This window comes from Linepithema humile, chromosome 2 (assembly GCF_040581485.1).
Source record: "Linepithema humile isolate Giens D197 chromosome 2, Lhum_UNIL_v1.0, whole genome shotgun sequence".
Lineage (NCBI taxonomy): Eukaryota > Metazoa > Arthropoda > Insecta > Hymenoptera > Formicidae > Linepithema > Linepithema humile.
Window position 1 is genome coordinate 21,253,167 of NC_090129.1, and position 21,151 is coordinate 21,274,317.

General features: G+C 40.1%; 1 protein-coding gene across 7 annotated transcripts in view; it reads right to left on the reverse strand.

Annotated features, from left to right (window-relative positions):
* Positions 1–3,014: 3,014 nt before the first annotated feature.
* Positions 3,015–21,151, reverse strand: part of lov (jim lovell) — a 149,936-nt gene continuing 131,799 nt past the window's right edge. For all 7 annotated transcript variants that reach the window (XM_012364560.2, XM_067350753.1, XM_012364563.2 and 4 more), the window contains 2 exons: positions 16,827–17,205; positions 3,015–15,123 (listed from right to left, as the gene is read on the reverse strand). In XM_012364560.2, coding sequence (XP_012219983.1) covers positions 13,035–15,123; positions 16,827–17,014 — 2,277 coding nt within the window. In that variant the 5' untranslated portion in view covers positions 17,015–17,205 and the 3' untranslated portion in view covers positions 3,015–13,034. The remainder of the gene's footprint in view (positions 15,124–16,826; positions 17,206–21,151) is intronic.

Below are 21,151 nucleotides of genomic sequence, written 5' to 3' on the forward strand. Positions count from 1 at the left end.
AATTATAATACTAAACAATTATCTTATTTTTAATCGATCTGATTATTTTTGCATTTATAAAGTTTATCGAATATATTTTTCAATTTTATTTATCGATAATGTGAAGAAAATCTTATTATAAACGCTTTGTGTTGGTATTGTTTATCACAAGCTGAACGTATTTACACAAGTAGCTATGCAAAAAATTTTCTCTCAATTCATGAGGATTATGTGTATAGCTTGCCTCATCGCTCGATTGAAGGAGCCTCGAATGTCGGCTTCGATGATCCACCTGTGTATCGAGTTTAACTTGCTCGAATAGCTGGCTCTCCTCCTCCGTCCCGCCTGTTCTCCGCAGCATGAAGACCTACTCCGCTTTAGGTGCTCACCACCTCGTAATACTGATTCTGACTAAGAACCCGCCGACACCTTTCAAGTGTTACATGTGTTACAGGGTGTCGAGTGTCGCATTGGTAACCTTAGATCTTATTTAAAACACGACTGTATGTAACGCACGGTAAATGTCAGAATACGAATTTAGATAATAGAATTATTTTATTATAAATCAACGGATAAAAATAATTAAGGACATTCAACTTTACAGTATATAGCGTTTCTGCAGAAATAAAACAGTTGATAGCGTTCGAAAATATTATAAGAAAAAGTTATCAAATAAAATAAGCAAGTTTATTTTTCTTTAACTTTCTTGAAAAGTTACTTTCGTAATTTTATACATTTATACCTCAATGTTTACATAATATAAATGTAAATTTTTCTATTTTTAATATCAACCATTATTTGATAAACTTGTTGTATCTAATGTTTCTTTCTGTTCCATTAATTACCGTTACAATGATTTATTGAACTGTAAAGAGCAACGCCTGCGACATGTACCGTAATAATTATCGTTTTTGTGGCTTTGTTTCAATCCTCTTAGAAAACGCGGTTCTCGGAACAATTTATATATACTTCCTACTTATTTATCCATTTAAGAATAATGGAAAAAGTTTCTTCATCAAAAAAGAACTAATTGGAAAAGCATCAACAAGCATTAAATTTATACCTTTTAATCAATCGCAAATAAATTCATCAATAGGCTTTATTTTGCGGGAGAGAAATAAAAATACTTTTGCGCGATAAATTCGAGAGGACGGTGAGTTTTTTTCCAGTCAAGTAGAAATTGTTTTAAAAATTTGTCACGACGGTGTCCACCCGCGCACATTATTCGTGCAATTAAACGTTTAATTTAACGTGACGCATTATAACGAAAATATATTCCTCACGAACAGCCTTGATGCGAATGTACGCGTATGCGTGTGCACAATGAGCCGCGATGTTAATAATTTCTCGACCGATGCGACCGATTTTATTCAAGCGGCAGACCAGATACGGCATGTTTGCCGTCTGCGGGAGCACTTGTCGTATATTGCGCGCGGCATGCACGTATTTATAGGTGTCTTCAAAATAGTTCGAGAGCAAAGTGTTGCAAAGACCGTAGAAATTCGAGCGAATACACGCGCGCGTGATATGTCACATCGCTCTCTCCAGAGTCGGCCCTCTCTTTACAGGACGTTATCCCTGTTTCGACGATACATCATAACACAAGAAAATTTTTTCACAACAAATGAATGATAATTTCCCTACAAGCTTTCGAATTTTCACCGTTAATTATTTCTCTAATTGCACAATCGCTTCGAATAAAATCATTCTTACATTATTTTCGATACTGTTTACTTATGTGTTGCAAATACAACAGTAAATAATAATAAAAAACATAGACGACCGGTGCGTTTAATAGTAATAGTATTAAATAATTTATGCAATGACAAAACTATTTCGTCCCATTTTTAGAAAGCAACTCTATCTCGATTCGTGCAAAATTTTCCATTGATAGAGAATGTTAATTCGCCTGAGCAAGAAAGAAGCGTGTGTATTCGAAGAGCTCTCATGTCTCTCAGTGGTTTCAATGACGTCGAAAATAATAGTTGGAAAATCGCGATGCGTCTCGATAGAATTGGCGATTGCGTCTCATCAGCCATAAGGGCGCATAGTGCACGCTCCGTTGCGAGCAGCATCCGTCAGGAGCAGGAGCTCCCGAAGAGCGTGTGTTTGTGTATGAGAGAGATCGCGCACGCGTATGCGCGTTACACACAATGCATACCGGTCCCCGTGCTTCTCTCTCCCGGAATCCCGATCTTTCGGTTCAACCGACGTATTACTTATTTATTAGGACCGTGCCCGGGTGGTCCGCGACATGACGGAATCGATTACGCGAATTCGCGGAACCGGCCTTCCTGGCTAAAGCCCCTTCGGAATTATGCTTCCACTCCTTCAGATTGGGGCCTCTCTATCTCTGTCCCCCATATCTCCCCTTCTCTCTCGATCCGCTCTTTTACTCCACCTCTCCTTCTCTCTCCTTCTCTATTCGCGCTTCGTGTCCTTTCTCGTTCTTTTTTTTAAACTTATACACCCTCTCTCGTCCTTCCTGCCCTTCACTTCTCTCCTCCGAGTGTCCACAGGCACTCCCATTCTATCGCGTCGTCGAACCTCTTCCCTCTTCGCATCCTTTTGCCCTTAGCTTATTACACAATCAGAATAACAATAATTTGCTTCGAAACTGCTTCGACTACTCATCAATCTGAGTGACAGCCGGTTACCCGCGGCTATGCGCTAAAGGCACCGGCCATTTAGTTATCCATGGCTCTAAAGAGGGCAGGTGAGCAGAGAGGCAGTTTTGAATAATATCTCGATGCACCTCGCAGACTTCATTATTGATCCCGTTGTAATTCATGTACGATCATCCATAATTAATCGACACATTAAACTACCAAAAAAAAAAAAAAAAAAATAATCGTAACAAAACACTTAACGTATATGCAGAAACAGGCAACTCCAGGCAAGAGCTTCTTTTTTACAGAGAATAATTCTACAGAATTCTACAAAGTATTTTCTACAAAACTAGATAAACGGCAGGGCAACATAAAATAACTTTCGCAACAGGGATCGGGATGGAAAGAAAAAGTATGCGACGAGCGTTGCAATTGTATGTACAGACTTTATTAGGGTTTAGAGTGAATACGATTGGGTCGTGTACCTGTGTCACCATGGGCGTGAGTAATCCATGTGTTTTTATGTGTTAGTCCGAAGAATGAACGTGGGGTTTAGGTAGCTAGCCTCGTCCTAGCCTCGTGTGCGCATTCACACCACATAATTGATTCGCTTTGAAACCACTTACGCTTACGCTTTTGTAGTCTCTCTCACCGTTTAAGTATCTCACCTAAATTTAATTACGCAATAATTCGATTAATCAATAAATCTGTAATAATAAATCCGTATAAACGTTGAGTTGTGTGCGTGAGTGAACTAGTGGTGCCGAACCTGTCGTAGGACCGGCTAGGAAGTCTCTGTAGTAACCAGCGGTAAACGTATCACAAGTTATGTAGCATTCATTTATTCATTATTCGGCGCGGATGTTGGAGGCTCGAGAACGACCAATGTCTAAAACGCGCGTCCGTCAATGCTGCATCGATATCTATCAGACGTCCTTCTCTCCGCGAGAGAAAAAGATCGGCCGATGACAGTGTGCGAATCCTTCTCCTTTCATTTCTCCCGGTCTTAGGTACGCGATTAGACGTTAATTCGACGATTTGTGCTCCCTAAATTAACGCGTCGATTAATCGCGCGCGACGATTCGCTCTGCCGAAGGAGAAGCCTCATCTTGATAGTATTGTCGCGACGCTCCTCATCCGGAAGCGCGAATCGCATTCCCGATCGCGGGATCTACCGTGCTCTCGCGGTCGCCGTCGATCCTCCAACACTCGGAAGTATTGTAGTTATAGCGTGACGCGGTGCGCGCCGCGGCGTCTTAATCGTTCCGCTGTTCCCACCCTATAAATAGACAGGACGCGCCGGCTGCCGCCGCGGGCGCGCGCCGCGCTTAGGTAATCCTTCTTTTTTTTATTGTATATCAAACTTTATAAACTGTAATACAATGTAAACCTGTAAAAAATATACTGGGTGGCGGCGGCTCTGTATAATATAATAAGTAGTATTATAATCGTTATGGTACAGTTGTAATTAGTATAAATATATCGTTATATTATAATCTGCGACGTGTTGCTTCCGCGCTTTATAACCGGATTACTCTTTCTTTCTTCTTTTTTTTTCTCTCATTCTCACTCCGTCTTTCTCTTGTGCTCTGGTTCCTCATTCGTACGTATCAACAGATTCAGCTAAAGTTATCACATGCTTCTCTATACCGTTTTTCACGATCCTCATTATACCTCGTTTCTCTTTCTCTCTCTCTTTTTTTCGCTCGTTCTCTCAATCATTCTCTCGATCTCTTTCTCTCACTTGCTTCTCTCTTTCGTCGTACGGTAAAATACGATCCACCGGTATCTACATATTCCGCTTCTTACGAGAAACGGTATATATAGTTGCGTACATACAAGCGCGTCGCTCTTTACGTCGGTTATACCACAAGGAGACGGCTTCAGCTAAAAGCGTTCTCTCGACACGTTAATTCGCGAATAACAGACGTTTTTACTTAAATCGCGCCTAAAAGCGAAATAAGAATACCAATCTTTGGTCTTCCTTCTTTTATTCTCGAAAACATGTGTCGAATGTGATATTTCTCATTTTAAAAGCGTTTGCATCAAAAAATGCACATTTAATTTATGAAACAACATAAATTTCAACGCATCAATGACAAAACACCTTTGTTAAAATCATACTATTGGATTTCTCTTTCCTTCTCTTATAAAGTGTGATAAGTATTCGCAAGGATGCGTTTCTCACAAAAGTTTTTAAACGCTTAAATAGTAAGTAGACCCATAGTTATCGATTACAACAATTGACAAGAGACAAGATTAAAATTTAATTATAACGTGAAGTAAATAGTTGAAAGATTAATTAAATTTGTCGCGTTGGATCTTTAAGAATTTCAAATAACGCGTTTCGATAAAAGAGTCAGTAAGAATCGAGATGTCAATAGCACCGATAGCACGTAACGTTTACCGTACTTCGAAATAATAAAACGCGCATCCATTCATTCATTCATCCGTTCGCACGGTATTTTATCATGCGCTCGGGGCGAGGCTAGGGCGATTTAGGAACTACGTGACAGCACAACCGATGCAAGTAACTATTTCATCTGTTTCGCATGTTTCTTTCCAGTTTCTGTTTCTTTATACAATATGAAGTCCTTCGTGAGAATTCGAAACGGCGATCTCTGCGTCGGCGACGTAATCGACGGTGACGCGTCGATTGGAAAAGAAATACGAACGCGGAGGGAGAGAGAGGGGAAATAATCGTTTTGGAGAAGGTAGGGATCCCTCTCGCGCGGAGTAACGGCTGCGAGAGAAGCCGCGAAAGGTACAAGTCTCGAGCGCGAGCCCACGGTAATTCGTGCGTCGGTTCGTTCGGACCGTGCCGCCGGTTGGTAAGCCTCCCGGCGGAGGAGTCCGGAGGATATCTCGGGAGCATGTTTCAGCACCATCTTCCAACGACTGTGTACACCACTCGCTGGATCTCCCATTCGACCGAACACCCGCGGCTATCGAGACCGAATCAAATGTTGGGAGTCGGGAGTTCGCGTGTGACACGTCGATTCAACAATATCGAGCGCCGCACTTTTACAACAACGTAATCGTGACGCAGAAACCGCACATTTCTTACAATGTGCTCGCCTACTTCGTCGTTTGTGTTTTTTTGTTTTCTCGCTTCACCTCTCTTTCTCGTTCGATTAAAGGTTGTATCCGAAGAACAATGCTCGCGACGCACAATCATCGATAAATATACGTATATGTATAATATATATAAGTATGTATATCTATATATTACGCATAAATAATCGACAGCGCGTTTATCTCTGATCTTATGTACAATTGTAGATTACACAAAATTAAAAATAATATTTTGCGGAGGCATGTCTTCTTATTTCTCATTCTCTCTTTCTCTCTCGTTCTCTTCTTCCATTTCTCTCATTCTCTCCTTTGCTTTCACTCCATCGCTTTCTTTCTCCGTCTTTTACTCGTTTTCCTTTTAATTATTGGAAAGTTGTATTATATAGTCGTCTTCGTACAGTAGGAACTTAAAATGGTGACTTCGCTGATCGCAGTCCCAGAAAAATAAAAACATTTTGCCCCATTCGTCAGTCATATCGATGCCAGTGTGGTGGCCGATAAGCGGATAGCATTTGCAATGTAATAATGTAACACAGAATACGAACGGCGTTCGTGATCGCGATAAAGTTACTACTGATGTGTATGAGTCAGAGATGAAAATCGGTGCGAATATACCGGAGAGTTCAAGATTTCGTCTCGGTGTTGTCGATATGTGAAAACGAACGCGACGATTGACGCGCAAGATACGCTCTCTTTTTTTCTCCCGCATGTACACAGTATCAGATATTAATATCGCCGAAATTAGCCAGTTTCAATCTCTGGGGGCGACGAGGACAGCGCTGTCGAGCGGTAAGACGATGATGATGATGATGATAATAATAATAATAATAATAATAATAATAATAATAATAATAATAATAATAATAATAACAATATTCTATTTAAAAGCTAACGAAGAAACAATACATAACGCACAACAGAAAAGATCGCATTTAAAAGCAGAATTCTCACGCGTTCTCGCGATCCTTTACCTATCACGCGACTATGTTTGGCAAATAAAATGTTAACAATCCTAAATAACAATACGGCAACATTAATAAGTCATATCCGTGCTTAGATTTGCGCTGCAAATTAACAAATTGATCACATGCTTAATTCAATTCATAATAAGAATGGCGCGATGTAATAATAATAATAATTGTACTCCGATAATTTTAATAACATAAGTAATGTGTTATGGAAATTGGATCACATATTTTCATATTGCAATTATATCTTCAACGTATATTTCATAAAAATTATATAAAAATTTAATTTATATAGAATGTTAAAAAAGATCGCAGAAGATAAACTGAATAAAAAAGATGTTTAATCAGCGTAAATCGAGAAATTGATGTCAGAGTTAGAAGCATTTTTTTCTTCGATTTTAAGTAAATATGCCTCTAAGTTTGAAGCCCTCTCTTTTTGAACATCCTATATAATAAAAATAATAACACAGCGCTATTTATATAACGTGCAATAAAAATGTGTGATTCCAACATTCGGATACAACCCTTCGCGTGTTTCTTTTTACTCTTCTTTTGTGCGTATATGCCTGTCCGAAGGTTCAAGAACGAATTATAATTACAATCGCATAACTAATTAAGAATTATAATTATTATTACCGGCGCCGATATATTCGAGCGTATAACTAAGCGGACGAGCGAACAACAAGCAACAAACGCAAGATCGGATTTGTTTAAAATCTTTCGGATTTGCTGTTTGCTTCGTCCTCGCTCAAGTGTATGCCGATCTTAAAACAAATCGCAACGCAACCAAGATAATGCGTCGATTTAAATTCAACTAACGTGTGTTACTTGCGATGGTGTAATATTCCTTCGCGATAAGAAAGTAACCAATCGATACGCGTCTCTCTATTCGCACCCTATACGACAGTAATAATGCTCCTTTTTTCCTCTGACTTGTATGCCTGTGTATGTCACTTTCTCTCTCTCTCTCTCTCTTTCTCTCTCTCTCTCATTCTCTCTTTCTTTCACGCACATTCGGATTTCCTGCCACGCAACGAAACACTTGCCTTCAATCCTTCTTCTTTTTCTCCTTATCTTCTCCTTCCTTTAAAGCTCTGCGCGTCGCCTCTCGCGAGAGAAGCGAGAGACGATAAACATCGCGATCGAGGGTGAAAGTTCTCTCATGTTCATTCTCCTAAAGGGATGCCTACGAACAACGAAACAGGCGCGAGAGTTCAGGTATCTAACTAACGTACCGATCGTTTCTTTTTTTTTTTCTTGTTAATTGCAACATAATACTGAAGTCTGCACATGGTGCCTATCACATATGTCTATATATAATATATATGTACCTCTCGCACGCACTCCCACACGCATACAAACAGTCATTGTCTGCGCGATTCGATACAGTTAAAACATAGCTCCTCCTTCTACATCTCTGTTTCTCATTCTTTCCCTCGTCAACAGAGTGGATAAAAAATTGTTAAAACCATTTTCAACGTGGCTGTACCATCTTGAACGTCCGTTGCCTCAATGTCGTTTCACGGTGTTCTATATTAGTTGTTAAAACAAAACTTTACACCTAATTTTCTGATTAAGTAGAAAATTATTTCAAGTACGACGGAATAAGAAAAAATAAATAACAAATATTAATATATAACAATTAAAAAATTAGACAAATTCTAAAGCTTGTTATCTAAAATGTGATTTAATATAAATTCTGTTAATTTTTAAATCAATTTTTGCAAATTAATGGCCAAAATAAGATTTCAAAATAAATATTTTCAATCGTTGAAAATAATATATAATGTAATGTAGTGCTGAGTTTTGTAGAAACGAACAACTCCAACGCGACGGTACAGCCCGCTGGAGCAGTTATAAACTCTTTTAAAACACCCTGTATATATATAATATATATATATATATATATAGTATTAATAATCAATAATAATATCAGTTTGTATTGTACAGGCTGTTTTAGGGATGGGGGCCGAAAGTCTGTGGTCTCTCTAATATTTATTTCAAACCCCATGTCGCATCCATGCGCTCCCTCCGTTGTTTGCGTTCTACTTACGTCGCTATCATTATTATAATTATTATTATTTTCTCATAATATATCTTACCCTATTTCTTTCTAGGAGTAGCAAGGAGTGTGACATAACGGATCCTATCATATCATTCTTATCTGTGCCATTCCTCGCCACTTTTTGTTTCACTTTTCCTCATCTTCCGCTCTTTTTTTTTTTTTTCTTAATCTCTTTAACGAAATAATCGTATCGTTAGTTATTATAACTTTATGTAATTTACCATTACCTTTACAGTTTAATATGTAGCATTTTCTTTATCTATCGTAGATTTGTCTGTGGCTATCCCTGATGTGTTAGTTACCCTGCGCTTCCGTCTGGTTGTCGAAATATTGTTGTGAAATTGTGGTCTACGATTAAAAGTTCATCATTTATTTCGTATTTTTACCTTCATCCACCTTTTTTGCTTTCTTGCTTTCGAATCAGCGCAATTCCTGCGAGTCCAGCCTTTGATGCTACGAACACGAAAACATTTTTCCGTATCCACGTCATCGAGAATTGAACTCTCCAAAATTATGCTGCTGGCAATTCTTAATTTCCTTTAAAAAAAAAAAAAAAAAAAAAAAAAACAGTCCGCCAAGATCGACGATCGCGCACGCTTGCGTCGTTCCTCGTCGAATTATCAGTTCGCAACGAGTTAGCCAGAGATAGTCGTTCGCGTACCGACAGATTGTGCGATTCTTTATTCTGCTCGATATTAATTGTGTATTATTTGTCGGATTCTTAAAAACGCGCTAAAACACATCGCGGAAAGGGAAAACAGAAGGATTCTGCAGCGAGCCAGATAAAACAGTCAACAAGTAAAAATATTATTTACAGGCATAACATGTCATTCACGGATAGTATTGTATTAGTCCCTAAAAATTATGCGCAACCGGAGCAACCGCGTTGACGGCGAATCAGGTTTTCGGGGATTGGCAAACGGGAAATCTTGGCAAGTTCGCTGTTATCGCGTAATCCACGACCGTCGCATAACTCGATAAGATGGTTGATTATATATAAAAAAAAAAAAAAAAAAAAAAAAAAATATATATACAGACGATTCGCATGAAAGTGACGACCAATTTCATATCAATGCTATTCCTACCATTTTATTCACGTGCGTTTGAGAAATTCAATTCAAACGCATTTCGTGTTCTAAATTAAAAAATAGAAATAATTTAAATATTAATTTTATATATAAATATACATAATTATAATTTAATAGCATTCAATATAAAAATACCAGACAAAAATTTAGTTTCGTTAACAATAGGTTCGATTAATTTCATATTTTGCAAATTAAAGTTTGCGAATTTTTGTCATCTCTGTGAAAATTTTTATTAATTCAGAATTTATTACGACATTATAAGCCAAAACTATGGAAATTAGACTCTATAAAAAAATTTACAAATTTTGAATAAATATAATAAATATTCTAATAAAAATATTACAATAAAAAACGTAAATATAAAAAAACTAATAGTCTCTAATATCATTAAATTTATCAAATCACAAAGAAAAATTGAAATACTTGAAAAACTTTACGATTAATGATTAGATTTATTAAAGCAAATTAAAACGAGCTTCTTGACAGTCGTTAATTAATCGTTCAATTTTTGAAAAAGTTTTATTTTATCTTATTTTAAATCTCATTATTTGTCGTTAATTAACATCGAAACGATTGTCACTTTCCATTCGAGACGTCTGTATTGACAATGAATTATGCGAGCTTTCCCAACGATCGTAAGTCTATGCAGCATCATACTTCGTTCAGCCGTTTGCAATACTATTTGGTATGTAATCGCTTTTGCAGCAGGAACTATTTCGTAGCAGAGATGCGAGAGCCTTCTCGATCGCGCCGGCAATATTCTCGATGTCGTATCGTTCGCGCGAAAAGACCCAACGATTTTCGCAATGTCTTCCCCGAAAAAAAATCTGTAATTGTAAACAGCGCGCGAAACAAGACGACGGTCTTCGGTATCGCCGGCGAGCTTGACTGCGTCTAAACGTTCCACAGATATACATTCGAAAGGGCGCGACATACATTCGAAAATTTTTATATCAGGACTCAATTTTTTTATGAAAAAAGCTCCTATATTTACCTCCAATTTTATATTCATTTGAGATATATTTTATTCAGAACCACCTTCAGAGAGCAAAATTATCGAATGGATGACATTTATTCAGAATTAATTTTCGCTCTCTTGTGTCTCCCGTGAAGACACTATTGTTCTCGATCTAAAAAAAATCATCCTGATATAAATCAGATGTGTATATCTAGCCCAATGTAATTATCGGCGGAAGAAAGACACAGCGACCCAAGTGGCAAGCACAGAAACGAGCGGAGAGCAGTTAACGGCGCTTAAGCATGGATTTTGAGCAAAAGCTCGTGGATGTTTATCGAGAGTGTACCCTGGGAGAGCTGCGAGTCGGTTGGTAAAAGTCAGTCTTTTGAAGGATAGTGTCTCATGGAGAATCGCGTGCTTGTAAATCTATATAACTTGCACACCTGCGACGAGGAGCTTCACGAAGGGAGTCGCTTAATTAATTATCGCATAATTAACCCTTTGGCCGCGACACGTAAAATTATTCTCTCAACATATCCATTCGATAGGTGGAACTCTCAATTTTAGCTAGACGTATTGTTGCATCCGCGTCAGATTGACAGTATCGATAGTTTCACTTTGAGTTTACATCGCAATATCACCGATAAAACTCAATACTGAGCTACTACAAAGATAAGAAAATTCAATCGATTGAGAGAAATATTATGGCAAGACACACTGTGTGGCAAGAAGTAAGCAATAGCAGATGATAGTCCTAGAAATTTAGTAACTTAAATTTAAAATTAAAGAAATTTAATTTTACTTAAAAATAATCATTTCGTTACGCCAACTAAAATTTCTATACTTTTATAAAGGCAGATGTATCATAATCATGTTATAATATTATAATAAAATTATAAGCAATGACAAAGAAGGCAATAAGAACCAGAAGCGCGATTGTCGGAACGCAAGCACTTATTTGCTCTGACATGTACGGTTCGTTACTGCGATCGCTGAGTCAAATCTTTGTCTCAGTAATTATTTTGATCGTTTTTATATTTTCTCAAACTGAAGATAATTCAAAATTGCAGCTGAAATGTTCTTTGTGTATTAATTGATAAGAGTTAATAGTTCTTGCACTCAGACAATCGTGCTTCTTATTGACTTCTTCTCTGCCATCGTTTGTCTTTTAAGATTTGTCTTACCGTATTAATTAATACAAAATTATAATATCTTTAAATTTTACAAATTATATAATAAAAAATTAATTGCTAAAAATATGGATAATTATTAATTGTTGTCGACTTTCGATGTGAATGTGTATATATTTAACACGCAAAATATTTTTCGAATTTTAATCAAATTTTGTTGTTTTTTCGTCCCATCAATCACGCAATTTGAGTCCTCTCTAACTTGTCGAAACTCAATCTTGCGAGTGTCTGCTAAGATAGTTGCCACAGGATCGCGTCTCTTTAACCGCATCAAGTCTAACATTTTATGTTTTTAATGGTTTTTTACAATTTCGATAAAATTATAAGCGCGTATAAACTTGTATTAGTTAAGTTCCCGTTTCAGCAAACTTATTTAAGCAAACGTGTCGACAATTACGTTAAACTACATGTAAAAATGCATATGTTAATTAATTAAATTATTTATCAATTAATTTTTATAAAAAACGTTTAATTTTTAATTTTTTTTAATTTTTCTTAGTTTTTCAATTTTTTTTTTATTGTACCTAATAATTTTGAAAATTAAATCTAATTCTAAGTCTGAAATTAAACAATCAAATTCTTTTTAATTAAGAAAAATCAATTTTTTAACACAAATGTTGCATCTATTTAATCCGTGTACCGCGAATGCAATAATCAGGCGTAACATTTTAAAAAGATTCAAAACAGTTGCAAAATACCTCTAAATAATTTCCGACATCGATTACTACGGCACATTCTTCCGAATCGCGGATTTATTATATAACAACGCAGCCGATTGCGCTTACTCGTGGGCGATACGATGTTCGCTGGAACAACACTCGACTTTCTGTTCATATATTGCTAACTCATTGCCACAGAAATAATATTTCCCTTATTTAATGTTTTTACGTGAAATTCAATATTAGCTTTTTATACAGTTTTCATCGAAGTAAAACTATCGATACTTGGATCCGACGGAACGACATGTTTACGGCGTTCGCAGCCAAAGAACCAATCGACCATCCTGTCGTCTGTCCTCGCGGGCGAAAAGGTAACAAATAAATCATCGCTAACATCAACGTACGAGAACGTACTGGTCAAGCCCAACGATCCCAGTCCAATCCTAATCGGAACCGTTTTGCTGTAGCAACGCGGGCACCGATTGCGACGATTGTGGTTGCATCGACGACTCGTGGTGATGATGATGATCGACGATGGGCGATGGTGTCTCGCTGCTCTGTGAATTTGCCAGGTCGCCACCACCGCCACTGCTGCCGCTTCCGTCACCACCGCCACCGCCGTCTCCGCTCGGATTCGCAGACGATTCGAAGGTCTTCTGCTCGCTCGGCGGCAAGAGATGCACCATGTTTACCGGCATGGGAAAGGGCGCGGTGGCAAAGTCGGCGGGGTAAAAACCCTGCGGCTGCGACAGGTTGCCGCCGAGTAGAGAGCGATGGGGGAAGCCACCGTTGTCGCCCGGATGCTGCAACGGTAAACCCGGGATCGGATGGCTCATCTGTGCGGATTGCTGGACGGGCTTGACGGTGTTGTTGTTCATGATCTCCGAGTTGTTGGCGCCGATACAGTCCCTCCGCAACTGTTCGAGCTTCAGACTCTTTCCGTATTTGCCGCGTACGTACATCAGCAGACTGTTATAAGGAATACCGAACATACGACTAGCCTGCGACGTGGTTAATTTCTTCTCCCAAACATGCTGCAAGGCCATCGTCAGCTCATTATTCGTCCACGATCTGGGCGGACCGCCACGCGGCGCGCTATGCTGCCCTTTCGGTCTATTCGTCGCGTACGCGCGGGCGTTGTGATCGTTCCATCTACGCGGCGCGTCGCCGTCGCTTCGATGCTTCTTCGCCTTCTTGCTGGGCGGCGGACCGAGGTTCGGGGTGCCGAACAGACTCTGCAATGCCTCCGGCTTGAAATTGTCTGCGAGAAGCGAGTCCGTGAGAAGGTTGCTTCGGTCGTATGTGCCGGTGTGTGGAAAGAGCCCGCCGCCGAGGCCGTCCAGCGTTGGCGTGAACATCGCTGCGATGGAACTGCGCCGAGGTAGCATCGGCGAATCCCGCTGCTGCTGTTGCGGCTGCTGCTGATACGGATGCGATTTGCCGGGCCCGTGCGGACTGTCCTCGCGCGGATGATGCGCCTGGAGCGGCGGCGGCGGCAGTTGGCTCTGCGGATGCCCGGGCAGCCATTGGCTCGCCAGCTGGCCGAGGCTTGTCAGGTACTCGGGTGGATGCGGCTGCGGCAACGACAACGTCGACATCGTCGGTAGCGTAACGGTGGCAACCGCCGCCGCTACAGCCGCCGACGCGACGATGTCCTGCACGGGGCCGTCGGGATGCAGCAGGCTCGTCCCCGTAAGCGGCGAGCCGCGAGGACTGCTCGTCGCCTCGCTGCCCTCCGTCTTCACGTGATGCTGATCCATTCCGCTCGGCGACAAGGGTTTCTTCATCGATAGATTTTCCGCCATGTCCTCCTGTAGATGCTGCTGTTGCTGCTGCTGTTGATTCTGTGCGTTATTGATAGATTGCTGTTGATGATGCTGAGATAATTGTTGTTGTTGCTGCTGCTGCTGCTGCTGCTGTTGTTGTTGCTGCTGCTGCTGCGTCTGATGCTGACCACCGCTGAGATTGAGAATTCCGCTCGGCAGCGGACTCAAACAGGCCGGCGGGCTCGAGCGTCTGCTCAGATCTTGCGGTACCAACTCGCTGGATCGTCGGCGCGGACGCGCTTGCTTTCGGCGCGCCATTAACGGAGAGCCGCAGCTCTCCCGGATGCCGAAGTTCATGTGACTGATCAGCGGCAGCTTGGCAACCGTCTGGTCCCTCGTTGGTTGAAACAGGATAGGCGGCATTTCCCTCGTGCTCTCCAACGCGTTATCGTCCTCTTCGGGCGTGTCATGCCGCATGGCTTCCGGCATGGGTGACTCGCTCAGGAGGAGGTCGCGCGTCGGTGTCGACGACGACGACGACGGTCTGGGTCCCGCCGACACCGGCCTAGGCTCTGAGGATGACAATCCGCGCACTTGCAGGCACTCCGCGGCCTTCATCAGTGCCGGTAATTCCTCCTGAGCGATCTTCACCTCACCGCGATACATGAAGTCGATCAACGCGGATACCTCGTGACGCGAGAAGTCCTTCACGACGATTAAGGGGTGCTTGCACGGATGCTCCGCGAATATCCTTTCGAAGAATGGACTGCAACATAAAACTCCGTTGCGTGACGCAAACGCTGAAGTTGTCGATGAGTGCGAAGGATGGAGCAGGACGAGACGTGCGGAATAGGACGAATTAGGATGGATGAGCCCTTCTTCTTTCTCAACTCTGTTAGGAATCTGTCGCGAAGACATTTTTCCACTTGCTGTCTTTCGATGAGTTTACGCTAATTATATTACGGCACAATTCGCCTTTCGTATCGCGTTATTTGCGAAACGTTACATGCGTTCAGGCGAGGAACGGTTGCGTGTCTTCGCTCAGTAAGACAGAACGGTGGCCAGAAACCGCGGACAAAAAGCTACCGCAAGAATTAGCGCTCCTTCGCCGATCGAGCGACGGCGAATCAATCAGATGGTACAAGACTTTCGCTCGTTGTCAACTTTACGTCACACGTCCCGCGCACGGCGAAAGAAGAGAGCGTTGCGGTAATGTGTATAGATGGCGACGTGGCTCTGCCGTCCCGGGTAAACCACCAGGAAAGGAGCGGGGAAGAAATTTTTCACGGACAAGAAAGACATTCGCCGAGAGCGCAAGAACCACTCTCAATTTTAGTACGCGTCGCTTCTTTAAGATACGTTGTACACTTCCGTCGATCAATAAAACTCGACCGATCGTTTTCAATCGAGGCATGGAACCGCTACGGGAACAAGTAGTGTAGGAAGTTATTGTCATGAGATATAGAGGCGAGGAGTTAGAAAGCTTCGAGTCTTTGCTATCGAATTAATCTTTCTCGTTCTGCCATAAAAGCATTCTTTTTCTAATCGTCGCTATCCAGGCGTTTTACCTACGATGACATAAGTCACACTACTGGTATCGCGAATCTATTGTGTAAAAATTTTTCTTTTTCGTCTATAAATGAAAGTTCCGTAGCATTATGTTTCTGCTATGTGTGTAGAATAATAGTGAAATTGTTATTTTAATTGATTTTAATTTTAAAGATTGTTTTAATCTGTTAACTGGGCAAGACGAATTAACTTGTCGTGAAAATTTTAAAATTACATTTCTACGGAAAGATAGATATATCATTTTTAGTTTTCATTCTCACCACGTAAGCACTACATCTTCTTTGTTCTTTTACTTTTCTTTTATATGTATTTATGAATTTCACACAGGAATCGCAAGTTATGCTCGAAAGCAAAGATTCATTATCCAGATGTGTGCGTTGCACGTAATGTAGCATTACGTATTATACTTTGTTCCAAGAAATATCATACTTTGCAGTAAAATAGTATTATGATAAAGAATTTTACTCTTTAATTTTTGTCTAGCTCCTACGAATTTTGTCACGTATATACGAAAAAAATAAATTAAGTCGTATTCGTATTTTCTGTGAACAAGACATTAACTCGTTTTTAGTGATTTTTAACCACATCATGTGATCTTTGATTAAAAAATAATGCAGTTAACAAATTAAATAAATATTTTTAATTTATTTTCCAATATTGTTTTTAATTCCTCTGCAAATAAGCAAGATCGTAAATATAAAATAAAGAATTAAAGACTTTCTCCTTTGGTCACACGGATCTTTTGCGAAAAAATCGTTAGATTGGCGATCGTCAGCCATTTTAAATAGATACAGAGAATGCAAAGTTCAGGAATAGTGGAATAAAGCCAGTTAAAATCGAATTTTGCGTAAAATTCTTCGGATAAAATAAAAATTCACTTGTTCCTCTTTGTAGACTTACCTGCAAGCGCTAAGGACGACCTTGTGTGCCTTGAAGCTGCCGTCGGCGCAGACTAACGTTACGTCGACTAGCATCTCCGCTTGCAGCAACGCCTCGAACGACTGCTGGATGTGGGCCTGATGATTGTGCCATCGTAGGGAATAATGCGGCAGTGCCATTCTGTCGGGGCTATCCCCGATACTCGACATTTTTCTTCCGCCGATGATGCCGGAAGCTGGTGTGACTTAGCGGAGCCGCCACCTTGTCCCGCCTCGTTCTCTCTCGTGCGACGTTCTCGTGATACAGTCCTTGTCTTCCATGCACACACACGCGTATTGTGCACGTATTTCGAAGAAATTCTCTTTGTCCCCCCTTTGCTGTTTCGCGCCGTGCCGTGCTCCTGTTATTCAAAAACATGGGGAGTTAGAGTCTAAAAATTTCCTAAGCAAGGAGAGGATAAAGAAAGGAAAAAGAGAAGAATAAACGACACGATGTTTCCGTCTAAAATTCCATCTAGAAAAAAGAGCCAAAGCTTTTTCCAAGAAAAGTGATTCTCATCTTTTCTCGTAGCTAAAAATTTCGGAGAATCTACGACACCATGCGCTTGTGCCGATATATATACATATAAAGTCGGAATATTAAAAGATTTTTATAATTTATATTCGCGAAATATGGGAAACGATAAAATTACACCAATTGTCATTGCAATTTCCACCTTAGACTAATTTTATTCAATAAATTTCGACGAGATTGAGGCGAGATCATGAATAAGACAGAAGTTTTAAGAACTCTTCATTATTCATGTAATTGTCGGACAATCCATTTTATTACAAATGTGACAAATATTTTTAATTTTCAAGAAAAAATTAAAATATAAAAACAAAAAGTAAAATTAAAAAAAAAATATATGGTGCTGTAGAAATTGTAGACGAAAAAACTAGAGAACGGCATAATGAATTGTATGCGTTTCCTGATATTATTAGAGCAATTAAATCATGCAGATTGAGGTAGGCAGGTCATGTAGAAAAGAGACCGAGGAGATTTTCAAGACCATTCAGGTCTTGACTGGATGAAAACTAGTTTCAAACTCAGAAGAAACCATTCAATAGATCAGGAAAAAAACAGGGAAAATATTACAATGGATTTAGCACAAAACAGAGATTGATGACAAAATATAATTTTTATAGCTTTGAACTTTTGAGTTTCATAATACCTCAGAGATAGATAAATAAGAAAAAATTATATAATAATATAATTACTAATATTATATACTAATTACTAATATTATATAATTATATATAAAAATATTACATTATATTACATATAATATTGCATAATGAAAATATTTAGGTATATTTATGTGAGTAAAGATTTTTATGTACATTTGCGAGATGAAATTTTAATTAGATGACATTCGAAACCTAAAATAAATTATAATTGGAACTTTATGTGGATTTTGGCAGACAAATGTCTTTCGGATAGAACGGGATTAAAACAATTCCGTATCGGAAATACGATTTTGGAAAGATTGCAAGCTGCATTATGCGCCAAGCTGGCATTATCGTCGGATCATCGGATACGCGCTGTTCTCGAGATGGCACGCGCGTTAATTATTCATCCGGTCGAATCCGCAATAATTATCGAATCGCACTTCGGGCGATTCACCCTCGCTGCGGCAGCGTCGGCGGCTGCTTCATCGATGTGTGATCGAGTGTTTGGCTATGAATAATTTCGCGCTTCGTAAAAAGGGGTAACTGAGAAAAAGGGAAAGAAAGTGTGGCGGCGGCCACGGCTAATTTGCACACTTTCTATGGCGTCGCGCGAAAAATTTTCCGAGTCGATACTACATGACACTTTGCGGTATCGATACGCGAATTCGAAAGCTATATCAATCGCACCGAGGCACCCACGCGACTCTAACGGATGAAATGGCAACAAAGGAACTTTGTGATTTTCTTAGAAGATTAATTAAGTGTATCCTGCGTAGTTTTTAATCGCTGACCGACAATGCGCCACGTTCGGTCCTTGGAAAGTTAGTTAGAAGACAACTATCCGAGAATCACTCGTCTCTATTAATCATTTCGCTAAATTACAGCGATTCGTAAACTTGTCGAGAAAACACGTTACCGAGCGAGCTTTTCACTTTGTTCTCTTCTGTATAAATGTACGATTTTTAATTAGGTCAATAATTGCGAACTGCATTTCACAAAATTGCAAATACATTTTCAATTAGTTCATACACTGATTGCGAATCCCTTTCCCTACTCATTCTCCCTCTTCCTCTCCACGTCAATAAAATACACTATTTAACGTACATAGATAAGCCTGTTTCGTCTACAGTTCTAACGCAATGGATGACCCTCGAATTTCTGTACGTTGCTCTAGTTGCCTGCACGCGACACAAATCGTCTCAATTGAAACGAGTTTATATAGTGCATGCGCGCTGGTGCGTTTATTTTATAATTAAAACGTAATTAATACAAAAGGCGGCACACAATACACGTGTAGGCGTGCGACGTGACCCGGAATGAGCGCGCTCCTCTTCAACGTCATTCGCACATATGCGATGGCTTTGATTGTAAATTGCATCTCGTTAAAAAAAGCACCTACGGCGCGCTCGATAAATCACTCTCGGCGTAATTACATTAACAATAATACAATAACGATAAAAATAATAAAATTGTTTAAGGGGGAAATACAAGCGCGCCGCATGCGAAATAGGAGAATCCTCCCGCTCAATTTGCGTTCGAAAGAGCTTCTACGTGAAACGAATATCCCGACAGCACCGCGCGACCTTAGAAAATCTCGGAGAGAAAATTCGAATCGATATGGAATACGATAGAGGGATTTCACTTACTTAGATGGTCGAGTATCAATCGTCAGAATCGCTATCGGTATCAGCGCTAAATAAGCAATTAACAAAAGCGCTCCATCAGACGCGTATAATTAATTGCCGAGCCGAGACAAGCGCTCTTACGATTGTAAACAATTCTGCTCGCGAAAGAGATCGAGGTAGGCATACAACCATCTACAAGCGGCAAACAACAACAGAGTACAAAACGATAGACAAGTTTCCCACGTCGCGCGACTAAAATCAAATAATCGAACTCGCTTTTCGACCCACTATCGTCTACCTCTTACTTCGGCAACAAGCGTAAAAGCGGCGAAAGCGGCGTTAAAACACGCGCGGCCGCGCGTCGCTCGCTTTGACGAGAAGTCGCGAAAGAGACGAAATACTTTTCTCCCGCGGTCGGATTCGCGCGATGCGCGTTTCCAGGGAACCGCCGGACCGGAGATACGTCACTGTGCGCCGTCGAAAACTCCCCGCAAGTTTGTTGTCAAACTCGCACGTGTTCGGAAAAAGCGCGGATTTACGTCGACCAGTACTTTCTCGCGGCATCCTCTTTTTGCCCGGCGCATTTCATTTTCCTTTTTCATTTTTCGCGTCCGCGTCTCGAGGAGACCGCTGTACGTTCGCGCGCGCGAACTGTTAGCCGCCCCAAACTTCGTCGGACGGCGAGCGGAAAAGAGCCGGGATTAATGTCGATACTCGCGGTTTTCGCGATATCACGCAAACAATGACGATTCTAATGACCGGTAGTTTTCCGGAGCTTGAGATTCTCATGACGAAAATATACGCGACGATTTGTTAGATTGTACGAAATCGGATTCCCACGTGCTTCAACTTTCAACTAATCATCCAAGAGATGTAAATACGAGAAAATTAATTGTTGAATCATGTATTATTGTCATCTATAAGCAAATCGTTATCTGATTGCGAGATCTGGCAACAGGAAGGAAAATAATAAGTTTACATAAACTTTTATTATTGAAAAATTAAAGAATTAAAGAAGAGGAAAGTAATCCTCCTTCGCTCTAATGAATGTACTTTCCTATATACTTTTCTCCCATGCTTCAAAACATTTTTGAAACTTTTACTTTAGAATGTTCGTTCTTGCACGTTTCTTTATGTCCTACACATCGTCGAAGTATATATGGGTTTTATAGCATCGCAAATAAAATTTTATGACCGCTATAAATAGTTTTTCAATATATCGTGAATTTCAGTCGCAGTTTTGTTAAATTTTGCAAAAATACAACGTTAATGAAAATGTTAGTTCTATCCATCGTTTTCAGATAAAATTGGCAAAATCACACACAAATCTCACACAAATTAGCGCGCCCGATCATGTAAGCTTCTGGAATGAGAAAAGATGAAGTAATCTAGACAATCGCATAATCTTTTTAATTGCGGAAAAAAATCTTGTATATATTAATAGTGCAGTATCGTTTCTCGCCAGATCTCGTATGTGACATTTGAAAATTTATATAGAGCGTTGTAAAAT